The sequence below is a fragment of the Pomacea canaliculata genome, linkage group LG10 (genome assembly GCF_003073045.1).
Source record: "Pomacea canaliculata isolate SZHN2017 linkage group LG10, ASM307304v1, whole genome shotgun sequence".
NCBI classification, from domain to species: Eukaryota; Metazoa; Mollusca; class Gastropoda; order Architaenioglossa; family Ampullariidae; genus Pomacea; species Pomacea canaliculata.
This window is the reverse complement of record NC_037599.1, coordinates 19,429,298-19,443,317: the sequence shown is the minus strand read 5'-3', so window position 1 is coordinate 19,443,317 and position 14,020 is coordinate 19,429,298. Positions and strand designations below refer to the sequence as shown.

The 14,020-nt window shown below is 39.6% G+C and overlaps 3 protein-coding genes across 14 annotated transcripts in view; 2 read left to right on the top strand and 1 right to left on the bottom strand.

The window, feature by feature from the left end:
* Positions 1 to 39: 39 nt before the first annotated feature.
* LOC112574101 lies at positions 40 to 4,371 on the top strand. Its single transcript, XM_025254966.1, has 5 exons — positions 40 to 431; positions 1,432 to 1,513; positions 1,678 to 1,813; positions 3,287 to 3,366; positions 4,212 to 4,371. Exons 1-5 carry the CDS (start codon positions 193 to 195, stop codon positions 4,338 to 4,340), a joined length of 666 nt encoding a protein of 221 aa, XP_025110751.1. The 5' UTR covers positions 40 to 192; the 3' UTR covers positions 4,341 to 4,371.
* Positions 3,828 to 11,530, bottom strand: LOC112574110 (tctex1 domain-containing protein 2-like). Of its 2 annotated transcripts, none has more exons than XM_025254981.1 (6): positions 11,238 to 11,530; positions 7,017 to 7,156; positions 6,685 to 6,853; positions 6,244 to 6,349; positions 5,895 to 5,985; positions 3,828 to 5,635 (listed from the first exon to the last, which is right to left on the bottom strand). In XM_025254981.1, the coding sequence occupies exons 2-6, from the start codon at positions 7,109 to 7,111 to the stop codon at positions 5,470 to 5,472; spliced, it is 627 nt and encodes a 208-aa protein (XP_025110766.1). In that variant the 5' UTR covers positions 7,112 to 7,156; positions 11,238 to 11,530; the 3' UTR covers positions 3,828 to 5,469. The 2 variants fall into 2 exon arrangements, with proteins under 2 accessions (XP_025110766.1, XP_025110767.1); XM_025254982.1 differs by lacking the exon at positions 11,238 to 11,530 and adding an exon at positions 7,328 to 7,714.
* A 1,736-nt stretch (positions 11,531 to 13,266) lies between these two features.
* Positions 13,267 to 14,020, top strand: part of LOC112574070 (A disintegrin and metalloproteinase with thrombospondin motifs adt-1-like) — a 32,072-nt gene continuing 31,318 nt past the window's right edge. For all 11 annotated transcript variants that reach the window (XR_003101344.1, XR_003101345.1, XR_003101343.1 and 8 more), the window contains exon 1: positions 13,267 to 13,760. Coding sequence is in view for 6 of the 11 variants with exons in the window: in XM_025254899.1 (XP_025110684.1) it covers positions 13,483 to 13,760 (278 nt within the window). In the remaining 5 variants the exon portion in view is untranslated. The remainder of the gene's footprint in view (positions 13,761 to 14,020) is intronic.

Below are 14,020 nucleotides of genomic sequence, written 5' to 3'. Positions count from 1 at the left end.
GTTCATCAAGAGTGCATTCCCTTGATGAACTTTAATATGCTCAATGTATGAGGAATTGTCAGCTGGTGATTGATCTGATTATTCTAGTTACGTCTAAATATATCGTAGCCAAGTTCTTGATATGACCACGTGAGAAACCCAAGATATCGGTCGCATCTTTTTTACATTGTACATAATACTGAAATATATAAAATGCCAGCTGCTACAACCGATGTTGGGATGTGGCTAGAAATGGGCATTTCCGAAACAAATAGTAATTCACCTCCAGATTTAATAAAGAAATGGTCCCAAGTGATTAGTCAAAGATATAGTGAGTCTTGGCGATATTATCATATTTTAACGCACATTTCCGATATGATGACGCACTTTGGCAGATGGAAAGAAAGGATCAAAGATAAAAATGCAGTTATCCTAGCTATACTTTTTCACGAGTAAGTATAGATCAGTTTTGTGAAGTGTGTGATGGCCTGATAATATATCGAGACAGTAGATGACAAAGAAGTTACTGAGCACTTTCGTTCTTTCTTGTCAAAAATTAATTCAGCAGCTCCAAAACTCTGCAGCAAGACTTATACCCCAAGCACCCAAATGAGATCATGCTAAACCTATTCTCCATATGCTGTCCACTGGCTTACTGTCCAGGCTTGTGTAGAATATAAACTTAATGCACCTTTGCTTTATGTTGTTTGCATGTTCTGCTCTGTTTACTTCTCTCATCTTCTTACTACAGTCTAATCAGGCATTTCTGTACTTGTAATACTTGCCTCCATTCTGTTGCCAAAATTGCCCATTAAGCTTGGTGGAACCCACTCCCTTTAGCAGACAATTGAGTCTTTCAAATATTCTCTTAAAGGACACGTTCAAGAAACACCTGATTTTTAGAGCACAAGTTTCAATCTTGTCATTGGTTTAAATTATCATCATCATTATTGATTAATTCATTAGTAGTAGTAGTAGCATTTTTTGGTGAGAGTAAAAGCTTCCATCGTAGACATTCCTCTGTTACTCAGCAAGACTTACCAGTTACCTCCATTAGCTCCTCTATTGTCCTGGTTAAGAAGATCTAATCAGACCATGTTTTCAATAATAGTAATGCACAAAAGTTTTGCTTTTTCTGCATGAAATTAATGTTGCTTTGTGTCATAATGATCCTTCTTATTTGCTTATGTTGTCATCATACTACTAAACCTATGTTAAATATCAACCATCAGGTTTTAATTTTTCTCAGCTGCTCTTGTTTTCTTTTATTTATTCTTTGTTTTTTCATTGTTGTTCTTTCTTTTACATTTTTAAATAAATTTGTTTATATCTTTAAGTGGCTGATGTTTTAGCTTATGTGAATGTCAAATGTGTGCACTTGCATATATGTGAATGCATGTGTGCATGTATGTGTGCATGTGTATCTGTGAAAATGCACTTTTCTGTTTCCAGCATTATTTATGATCCAAAATCATCAACCAATGAAAAAGACAGCATCGAAGTGTTTAAACAATTTTCAGCAGAGACATCTATTGTAAGCTGTCACAAAAATCTATAACTAACTTGGATTTTTTTTTTTTATTTTGTGGGATATGTATCTAAATTGTGTGTGCACGTGGATACACTTAAATTTGAATGCACAGATTCTTTAATATCTTATACATCTCTATGTTCACTGCATTTTTGTGGTTGCTTTAGGCACCAGAACTTTCAGACAGGGTAGTCCAGCTTATCACAGCTACAATCACACATCAGACTGATAACAACTTGCAAGATACAGACATGGATTTCTTCTTGGATTTTGATATGGCTGTGCTAGGACAACCTGAAAAAGGTTCGCATTCTTGATAACTCTGTGGTGCTTACTTGCTGGGTTTTTTTAATCTGTTATATATATATACAGGGTTCTTTTAAGTTTTATATTGAATTTTATAATTCGACTTTTCTAGTTGCCCTTCCGTATTCGCAAAAAACACTCTTTTTCAAAAAGGTCTTCAAAACTTGGAACTTTGATCTTCTAGTACTACTGTGCATAGCTCTATTTTCTCTCTCTTCCCGTTTGTGTGAACTTAGAAAACTTGGAACATTAACGGTGTAAATGTTATCAGCGCGCTAACTGAGAACATATTGCATGGTCCTTTTAAGGTCCTTTTTTGGCACCATCCCTGATCCCTGGGAACCCTGTATATAGCTTTATTTGAGTAGTCAGTGTTTTTGTTGTCCCTGTCACTACATTTTGCTGGTTGCTTGTTTTGATGGGAAAGTGCTTCCACTATAATGGATTTTACACCATGAGGGCAGAGGGAAGGGGAGAAGAAGCTTAGGTACACAGAAAAAAAACCCTGATGGCTGGCTGTGCAAACAGGTGCCACATGTAAAAGTGTCCTGAAATGAGATCTGAACCTAGAGCCTCGCTCTGAAGTAGTGACTGTACATTACAATAGTATAGTTCTGTATCACTACATTAATGAAGCTGGAGTAGTTCTTGTCTTATTGTTATTTCTTGGTTTTAATTTCCAACATATATGATTAAGTGGGGGCTTCAGAAACTCAGATGCCCATTCTCCATATTATATTTACCTTTTTTAATAGTTGATGATGAAATGCGAGCAAGGCTTTGATCATTTATTGATGTGCACACTTTCACACTCCAGTAGGACCAAAAAATTGAAAAAAATGTAGAAAATTTATAACTTTTTTCTTGTAGACCATTTAAAAACCTTCTGCGTTCAACTGTTTTAAAAGTTGTAATATTTTTGAACATAATATACAAATTTATAAAGTCTAAATGAATAACCTTTCCATTATAAAAATATACAACCTTTAAAACACTTCAATCATCACCTGGTGAAAGGTGAAACCATGACATGTTATCCTTAAAACATACTCGTCCTTGTTGGCTGCATGCATGACAACCCATTCATGCCATGTAAAATAGCAGCAGGCTTTTGACTTCCTTCTGTGAATCTGCACGTCACCTATAAGTCTCCTATCTCCCAAAAGCCCTCATGAAATATTTATTTTCCGTAGGTGTTATGTCCCCTGGCAAGTTCTTTAGTTACAATCAAGTTCTCTTTCGTCTGTCTGTCCGCCACTCTGTCCCCTCAACCATCCTCTTGGCTTACGTGCGTGTCTAACCGCCTTTAACATTTTTTTCCCCATTCTTTCGTTTTCTTAGTTTTGCCTTTTTGTTTCGTATTTCCTATCACCCTCGTAAACACAAAACTGTTATTATTAGTGTCATTGCTATTCTCAGCTGAAAATTCATAAAGCTATCGCCACTAATGTCGTTTCATTGTTCGTTCAGAGTACAGAGCCTACGCTGGTGCCATCAGGAAAGAGTACAGCCACGTTGAAGACCGCCTGTACTCTTCTGGTAGAGCCCAGGTAAAGCCGAGACTCTCGCGGGGACAAAATTTAGACAATTCTTGAAGTTCTGAAAGTGGGGAAACTTTTTATTTTCACTATATTGACTAAATCATAAGACAGCATCTGCTGAAACCTCTTCGTTTGCTAGATGCAGGTCTAAAAATATCGCCAAGCCCAGAAAAAGTCAGAAACACCGATACACTTGGTTACTCGTACGCTTTCAGTAGTTGTCAAGGCGACCACCAGTTGGAAAGCTTCGGCATAATTATATTTGGGGACTTTTCCGATGTTACTTAAAGCTGTTCATAGTGATATTTGTAGGCTTGTATCTTGAGATAAGGAATTATGGGTTGGGGGGTAACCGATTTGGGGAACTATTGACCTGCATGGAGGTGTCACGTGCAGTGCGATTTCCCAGTGACTATGAAAAAAAAAAAAAAAAACAGTTGTGCACTCTTGTAGACCTTAAAAGAGACTAAAACGGGCAACGAACTTTATTGTATACATAACTGATGCAGAGGTATCTTTAACATGACATTAGTAACGATTCAAACGATCTGATCGCTGCATTGTCATTGGCTTATCTGTGTTACTGAAAAAGACGTATTGCTTGGAGATTTATTTAACATTATGAGAACGCTTCAACAATTCATGTAAATCATAAAGAAATATACATACGATCAATTTTTGTTTTATTTCATTTATACGCATTTTTTGTGTTGCTTTCTTTACTCCTTATCAACTTTCTTTCTTTTTCGATCTTTCTTCCCATTGTCAGTTTGCTTCATTTTTCTTATTCATTTTTGTTCATCTTAGATTTTGTTTTCATATTTTGTACTTACAAATCATTGAACACTTTACAGGTTCTCCAAACGTTCCTGGAGAGGCCTAATATTTTCGCTACACTGCCTTTTCGAGAAATGTTTGAGGCTCAAGCAAGAGAAAATTTGAAGCAGGAGATCGAGGATTTGCGTTTACCAGCACTGTCGTAATTGTAAACAACAGTCTTTTATCAGTGTGCTTCGATTACCAGCACTATTGTAATTGTAAACAACAAGTCTTTCATCAATGTGCTTCGTTGATGCCTGGGTGAGACAGACCCGTTATATCGTCATATGACATTTTTGCTGCATGCATCTGCTGTCTTAGTGCTGATACAATATAAATAAATCTTAAATAATCAGCAGTTGTGATTCTGAAAAAGCCTTTTATCAGAAAATATATTACTGTATTATAACTGTTAATAATAATTGCTGTGGTGAGTATTATGGTTGTCAGTATTTTCTTTACTCAGCAGTCAGACGAATACTTTGCTGTGATTTTCATTAATGTGGATTTAAGTTTATATGTGTGGGGGAAAGAAATGACTGTTTATAATCTGTTTTATACGGTCTGCATACAATTCAGTTTTAAATTGTAAATAGATCGGTAATATTATTGAATTAAAATTATATTTATAGCTGTTTTAATATATTAAAGTATGTGTTTTCAAATATAAAATGAATAAATATTCGAATATGCATAAACATTACCACTAGTCATGTATGTTGATAGCGTTGTCTCTACATCTTTTTACATTTCTTAAGTTTACTTATTGAAGATTTCGTTATGTTAAGAAATAGATAGACTCATCTTAAATACAGTTACCTGAACCAAACTTGATCACGTATGTAAAACTGATATTTGTGTTCCTTTGATGTCTTTGATATGCTCGCCGAAACTTTTCAATAAGGCAGTTGGTGACTTCACTCCAAAAGCTACAAAGAGAAAGGAAAACTATCCATGGTATAAGATTAGTTATAAATTGAATAGACATTGTTCATGTTTTCATGTCTTCGCCGCAGTGTGAAATTCATCTGTCGTCACTTCCTTTTTCTGGAAAATCCACACTCCATACACAGATCTCAGTCTGAGCGAGTGGTCATCAGTAGCCATGTGATAGTATTAGCAGTAGATATTTCGTTAACAGCGGCCTCAGCATCTAAGTAGCATGTAAAGTAATCAGTAGCTTTGTTATGTAGCCTGTATTGTCATCACTAACTTTGTTATGTAGCCTGTATTGTCATCAGTAGCTTTGCTATGTAGCCTGTAGCATCATCGCTTGTGTCGTTGTTTTCGTTGTCATTCGAAGTTCAGAGCGTAGAGGACGGCGACAGCGAACAAAGTACGGTTCTTGTAACTCACTGAAGCAAAGTTGTCCCGAGAGCTGTCCCAGAGAAAACGACTAGCCTTGATGAAGCCTTGCTGTTTCATCTGACCTATCATCACTTCTGATATCAACTTGTACCTGCCAAAAATTAAACGAAAATAGGAATCTATGCCGCATTTTAAAACCCCGGTCAAATGTTACAAGGGAATGCTTAAAAGTTAGAAGGGTTATTATATTCGATTCCGCATCGAATATATTAATAATAATGCAAAATTTGTAAAGCGCCTACTCACACTCTCTTTCTCTCACATACCCCTCCCTCGCAGACAGACAAAACAAACACCCAAAGAGAGTGAACAAGATACAAACATTAAGAGAAAAAAAATGTTATAAATACCTTTTAAAATTGAACTTTTTTACTCCTTGCTTAATCTCGTCAGCGAGGACTTTGCATAGGGCCGGTGATTCGATGCTGTCGTAATCCTTTCCTTTATAAAACAAAAAACATTGTTTTCCTTGCAGCTTGTGGCTATTTCCGGAATTTTGGTTGTAAACTTAAGCTAACGGACGAATGAACGTTTTAAAGACCAACTGAATGGTTTGCATTTTTGCAGATACAGGCGATATAAACCAACCTCAAAGCATGAAACCTAGTCTTCCAGTGATTTTAAATGTTTCTCCATCATACCTTCTTCCAAAATAATCAGATTATGAATATGAAATATAAAATCTATAAAAAGTCTTGCCTTTAAGCCGAGTTGTGAGAATTTTATTCATCAAGGGCTCGACCATGTCGGGCTTAAACTCAACAGGTGGATCCATTCGGTAGGTGTTTTCATACTTGGCGACAGCCTGAAAAGTAAACAGTCAAGTTCATCATGTTTCTCCGGGCACGAAGAGGTTTTTGAAAACCATTTCAACCACAACATGTCTAAACATTCTCAGGATATTGTAATATCATGCAGATGGGTCTAATGGAATACAGAGATGCGTTTAAAAACACAGCAGCTATGAAATGGACTTTAACAAGTCGAAACGAAACTTTTTGAACATCAAACGTTTTGGTGACAACAAATTTTGTTCAAGTCATTCATTTCATTTTTGGGAGAGCTAAAGAAAGACGATGTGCCGCGTAACTGGTAACTCCTACCCCCTACCTCCTGTCCCACCTTTCCTGATTCACTTACCCTCTTACTGCTCGGCTCCAAGGGCGGCTCACATGCAAATGAGGTTACAGCTGTTCCGAATGGCTCCACTTGTTTGGGGGGAGCCTCAAAGAATGACCTCTGACGTGTGACGTAGTCCGACGGATTCATTGTCATTGCCGCTAGGGGGCGTTCTATCCAGTCGAACAGGCTGAAGCGAACGCAGAAACATTTGCAAAGATGCGGCAAGGCAATGACATGATGATGATGATGATGATTGATGATTGATTGATTGATTGATGATGATGATTAACAAAGCTTCGAATTCTCAACGATTATTCTATAATTCGATAGTTAAATATTTGAAAAGATACCTATGCATCACAAGGCGCTCATCCTCGGGCTCGCAATAAGTGACGTCACTATCAACGAACGTGTGATGCAAGTGTTTCGTTTCTTTGTCCTCCATATTCTCTTCTTTTTCGGTAACTCGGTTCCAGCAGCAAGCACGTTTCTGGAATGGAAGTAAAACACTCTAGTTTTGAATCTGTGAACATCATCTAAACATAAACACACAACTAACTGCCAGCAATCCTTGAGTCATCGCTACTCTTTCATTAATTACTCCTTTGAAATATGGTCTTCAAATATTTTTAAGCGATTGCTTCAAAATTGAAATGCTTACAAACAAACTGTTCAGAACCACAGTATCCTGGGACTATAGTGACACACACTACAGCTCGTTGTGCTCCGTCAGAGCGATGGTCTGATGAAAACGGTCCTTCATCCCCGACATGTCTGCCTCCCAGTCAGCAACTGGCGGACCGGTCATTGCATCTGGTGCTGAGAGCTGGTCCGTCTCGACCTCTCCTTGTTTGTCAGGGTCGAGGACTTCGCATTTTACCTGCTTCTCCTCCTTCATTGTTTATTCATCGACGGAGAAAGTCCGCCGCGCGTGCGTTAGTGGGCCTCGGCGATTGCCACGCGGATACCATTAATGTTTAGGCGGCGAATGAAAGTGCGCCTTCCTGGAGATCTGCCACCCCCTCACAACCTCACACCCCCGCCCACCATCTGTCCTCCTCTGCTCTTGTCTTCCTCTCTTTCTCTCTTCGCTAATCTTTGTGATTCTGCTTCTGTTTTTATAGTATCGCTACAAATGCATGCTGTTAGCCCGAAGTGGTACTGAATATTATATTTCCCAGGACTGAAGAGCAAAACAATCAAAGCTCTAATCTATAATGATTGTTTTTGTTCCTGTTGTTTACTAACTTGTATAGTTGTGCTAGTGATATAATTGTATTTTTTACTTCCCCCTTGTAAGGATTCATACACACTCAGGCTTACAGAAGGAACTCGTCGGCGTTCTCTCCATCTCTCGTTATATTGCCCTCCACGTTCTCTTTCTTTCTCATTGGTTGCGCGGTTTCAGCTACTTCATTCTTTGCTTCAGTCAGGTGTGTGTATGTAGGTGTCTGCCTGTCCAGAAGAGCAGGTTAATTACTCTGGGTTTGGTTCGTTAGTATATTGCTGGCCCCATGAGCCTCAATAGATAAACTATACACAATTCTCAACAATGCAACAGTTTGAACCTCCCAGCAATAGGTGCAGCATTTTATTTCCAGAATCATGTTCTCACTATTTAAAAACTTGTTCCTAGAGTTTCTGCCATCAAGTAAGAATGATATGGTATTCAGAAATCAGTGCTTACTTCAGGGAATGATACAGCTCATTAGTTTGGCTGAACTGGAAGCTTTTACTCAGACCCTCAGATGTAAGCTTATTGTAAGTACTGGTTATTAAGTGCTTTTCTGAAAACAACCCGAAGGTACTGATCGTAAGAGTGTGGTTACCATTTGCTAATATATATATAATGGGAGGGTCGGGTTAAACAGTTCAAGTGTTGTGATGTGGCGTGCACCCGTCGTGTCACAGATAACTTCTATTGAGCTCGCGCTGCAGCAAGACTCAGTCACAACTGTGCTCAGTCTCATTTCCACTTCCAAGCCTCATTTTCTGTTTGAAGTAGACGATAGGATATCAGGTGATCTCCCCCCGAAATTGCGCTGATGATGTCGGAAACTGCGCTCATTAAGCAGAATGTGGTGTGTAATGCTTCTCTTCTCCAACTGTGGTTTATTCAAACAGTAAAGTCCTATGAAACTTTTCATAAGTGTAGATAGATTTTGTTGGCAGGTTTTGTTAGTTTCAATTTTCAGTACCAGTTTTACGCAATAAATTTTTTAATGGTTTTGAATCTTATTTAGTTTGACTACTGGTATTAAGAAAAACTTGCGAAATAACTCTTACAGACATCATATTCACAATGTTTACAAATTTCACGATTTGTGCCAAATATTGTTTCAGATATTACCTAATAAAGGAAAATAATAAATAATTGCCTTACACATGTGCAAACAGCAATTATGCTGTCGTGTGATTAGAAATCAGGTAGTGGCTATTGCAAGTGGATCGCGTTTAGTGTTCGATTTTTCGTGGCGCAGTGGGTGTAACCATCAGCAAATATTTTGTTTTGATTCTCGTGTGGTTCTTCCGTGGGTGTACTTCAGTCTGCGTGTGCGTGTGTGTGTGGGTGGTGTGTGTATTGTACCGGTGGTATCATAGTATCAGGCAGTTGGAAACAATCACTAATCAGCTTTGCACTGGCAACGCCATGATGCTTGTATTTAAAGGTTTACTGGAGTGCAAAATTTTTTGGCTTCAATCCCTGTGTGGAATTCAGTAGGTTACGACTTACCAAAATCTGAAGGAGGACCTCAACCCTTCAATAGAAACCTACAAACATCACAGTTCACAACGGTCAAACCCATGAGGTCACGTGTGGATAGAGACACGCATAAGAACATACGGTCCCACCTGTTCCATTGGTTGCCATTGACAACGGAAGCAAAACTATCCTATCATTTCTCTGCACAATAATTTGTGTATATCTTTCTTTTGAGAAAAGATCTTTGGGACACCGAGAACAGCATTTTATCAAACTCGTTGGTGCTGTTACAGCCCTGTAAAGGTTTCAGTGGCAATGTAATATCGTATTTTCAATATTTGCCGCTCCTGCTGCCCGATGAAATCGACTCTTCACAAAGAAGTCGGGAAAAATCGGTTGCATTAGGCAAACAGGGCGGCCAGTGTGGGGCATTCCACGGACGGCCACTCCACACAGTCAAGTGGCCATTGCTGAGTCCGATTATCAGCACCACCTCGATACGGCGGTGTTCACGCTGGGAGGCCATTGCGTGGTGTTGGTTTATCAGTCACGTGACTTCCTGTCTATCTCGCGGGCAGGTTTCGTGGTGGGGTTTGATTTGTTTTCTTTGCCTCAATCGTTGTATCTAATAACAGGTGTAAAATAAAAATGTTTACGATATGCGATATTTCTGTTCGTCTTTTGAGTCACAGTTCTCCCAGTTTGTCTTCCTGAATCAATCTTCCTCCGTCTTTTATCTCCTCCTAGTCTGTTGATTTAAAAAAAAACAACTCTATATCTCTCCTTTTTCCCATCTAGCCATTTATATGGCCATTTATCTGTCCTCCAGTTTGCCTATGTTGTTACTCTTTTCTCCCCACACAATCTAATTCTTCCTCTCTTATATTCTCATTCCCTTATTCCCTTCAAAACTGTTGTAAACGGATCGATGATCTGTTAAGGGTCATGCGTTGCCAAGGGCCGTTTAGAGATGCAACACAAGACAATTAAGCCATGAAATGAGAAAATGTTTTGGTGAGGGACTCAGTTTGCTGAACACTGATGTTCTATAATGGTCATCAAGAGGGTTTCCGGGAAAACAGTGTTGTTTGTTGTCCCGGCTTCTTTGAGACGGAAATGTCTGATTTGCCGACAAAACACACAAGTTTCCGGGAGGCAAAACTATTTCAAATTAAAAAAAAAGGTTTATGCTTTGTTTGGCTCGAGGCTGAACGACAGCGTGTGTGGACATCAGAAATGAACACGGCAGAGAGGAGATAAAGTGGACTTGATGACGTCATGGTCACTGTTCACCCTTGACCTCCACTTTCTGTTAATAAGGTCGCGTGCACAGCGCGTACTTTGACGGTACTAACATGAGGAAAACCATGGACAGACGCACAAACACACGTATCCTACTGGAGATATAAATCGTTATGTGTGAACAGGAGTAAATACTTGTGTGTGTGTGTGTGCTCCTCAAGTTTTTGTTTTGTTCCTCTGTACTTCACAGTTCACGATCTCTCAATAAGTTGCTTCAGGTACCCGACTGTACCAGTTCTTACAGTTCCCAATCTATTCTATCGATGCGACGAGTAGACAAGAAAAATCTTGTTATCGAAACCAAGTGACTGATAAAACTGCTAAGAATTTGCTAAAAGGAACACAATCCCTATTAAGAAAAACTGCTCTTGGACTATCGAAAATCCCATCTAGCAACAGTGATGCGGAGCAGGTTTGTGAAGTTTGGTCACGTGACCCGGCACAACACTGTACCTAGTGGTTCCACCACTACCACCCGACGACCCATCCCAGTCGTTAGCTGGTAGTGGTCAACGGATGAGAGAGTTCATGTCATAAAATGTAAGTTTATCGTGCTGCTACTCACGTTTCGAGATGTTGTTGCTCTCACGCTTGTCCCCACCCTGAATCCGCGTGGACTGTGTGCACCCTGGGTCACTCATACCACGAAGACTGTTCGTCTGTAGAAATCTCGACACTTTTCCTCCACATCATTCATCTTATGGCCATCCACCTGCTCCTCCTGATCACCACTTATCAGTAAAAGAACCTCTCTTATTTCATTTCAGATGACGACCTGTTGGGAACAGCTTCTTACGGGTATGGCCTCCACAGCTCTGACCGCTGACCCCGTGACATCTGTTGACGCTGAGAGCTAACGAGTGATAACAGTTGTGACAGGTAGCAGCGAGACCCACCCGATCATGAACAGCCTATCGTCGTGTCATTGAAATCGTTGTTCGTGGCGATAAGGAGCATGACAACAACGAGAGGCAGTTGCAATTTTCATCTTATTGTTTATCATCTCTTTTCTTCGTTGTGACATGTGCTTAAACACTCACCCTGCGGCCTTAGCAACGGCAACCGTAAAATAACTGTAATTTAGTGACATGATAAGCCTTCGATTATATCACTCTCATCATAACATCTCTAGCCATGTTAGTATCAGATGATGCAGGAGAAATCGTGTCACTGTTAGGAAGTGGACATGGTGACAAAGGCAAAACCAAGAACCGTTACTGGCAGTTTAAAATAAAGGCAGGGGATGGTATTGATAGAACTTACGTTGCCATGAGCACTCTTCAAATATGAAAATACTGAAGGGCAAAAGTGAAAATGGTTCTTTTTTGGAGTCGAAATGGAACTCCTAAATTGATATAAAAATATGATTGGCTTTTGAAACTTCGCATGAAAAACTCGTCTAGTGTTTATAGATTATGGAGTAATCACTGTTCTGGTTTTATTTTTTTCATTTTGATATCTTGAGAAATTAAAACAATATTGTCATGTATCGTTTAGTTCAATATTATTCGTAGCATGAACATTTTGACTCTGGTTTTTTGGTTTCACTTGAAGGGTTGGCTGGTTGTCTGTCCATCCATTACTAGCGGTTGTATTCTGTAAGCATTCAGTTTTCTCTCCGCCATGAAGTAGAAACCACGTGACGTCAGTCGGCTCACCAGGTAGGCGAGACCTTTCACCTAACACCGAGGATTGCATCAAAGATGTAAGATTCACATCAGCCATGCACGCGATCGGCCAACCAGTCACCGCGATTGGGGAACGAGTTCAGGAACTTTTGACAGTTTCCTCGTCTCGTCAAGTCGTTTCGTTTGCCATGTTTTCACCCTCTTGGACTACCTGACAGGTGTATTTTCACGAGAGAGGACGGACAGAAGGGGACTAAGTTAGTGTAAAGGTAGTAGCAGGAGTAGTAGATAAAAGTTTCACGTCAAAGCTGTGGGTAAGTGGTTTACCGTGTCTAGCACTCGGTACGTGGAAAGAAGGAAAGTGTCCCTCTCCTTCCGTTGCTTTCACCTTCCCTACTAAATCAGGTGTTAGGCATCAGTTGGGAGGGCAGGAAGAGTTTTGAAATTACAAACCAACCCGAGATTCGAACTGCCAACCTTATACTCCGGAGGAGTGCATTAGCTACATAACAAACCCCTTACCCACCCACAAATGTAGTTCATTGCTGAATTTCTTGACCTTACGTCTTGACCTCATACAATAAAAACAGAGTATTACTATCCCATACAATCGATTCCTGGCAAAGAATCCTTACTTTTCGGCATAAACATTACCCTGATTTGTATTTCGAATTTCGGATTCTTCAGAATACATGATATTCCTGTATAAACCTATCTAAGAAGTGTTTACATGACTTGAATATACAAAATACTAACGTTCCAAAAACATATAAAACAGACTTCACCATCTTCACCTAATTCAAATCCATTGAAAAGGCAACCAGCAGAAAATAGTCTGCATCGTTCTGGACGAACACGATGTCTTCATGAAAACTTGACGACTAATTAACGCCCATCGATCTTTCGTCACTTTCTTGTCCCCCTCCATACTCTCCCCCTCCCTTAGCCACTCAGCCGTCTCGCCTTCAAAGCCGACATCAGGGTTCAACCCGCCAAGATCGCCTGCCATCATTCTCAGCATTTTCCTCAGTCTGGCAGCATTTCTCTAACAGCAGCTTCTAGAATAGTCCTCTCACTTCCTCTTCAGTCACGAAGAGAACTTCTCACAATATCTGGACACAACACAGGATGTGTTGAGAAGCGGTCATATCAATCTTAAAAGCGCCTTCGCTTGCGAACAACATGGCGGCAAGTTTAGAAGTCCGTCTGTCGTCTGTAAGGGTCAGACTGTTGTTGGTTGTAGCCATTTTACTATCACTTGGTGTTGTTGTCCAAGGCTCCCAGCTGACCAATCGCCTCTTTCAGTGGACAAGAAACCCAGAAAGCTATCAGTCGTTGGGCAAGCGCCTGACTGGCCACGTAGTCACCACGTACACCAAATACGTCAACAGTCAGTGTGCACTGGAGTGTCTGCGCAGCCATCTTTGCAAAAGCTTCAACTTTGACCGAGGCACCGGCAGGTATATGTTGCTGTTTCACAGCAAATATAATTTTAAAATTAAACTGTTCTCGTAAAATATAAAAAGGTGTCGCAAAAGACAAAAATTCTCTTTAAAATATTTTAAATTTGAAATTTCTCTTTATATGCTTCATTCTTAATAGAAACTAAACAGTCTTTATGCTTTTAGATCAAACGTTCTTCCGCCTTTAACACAGTTTTGACACCGAAGGGTGAAAATTGAAAAATATTGAAACAAAATGATAAAACAAAAATTGGTTA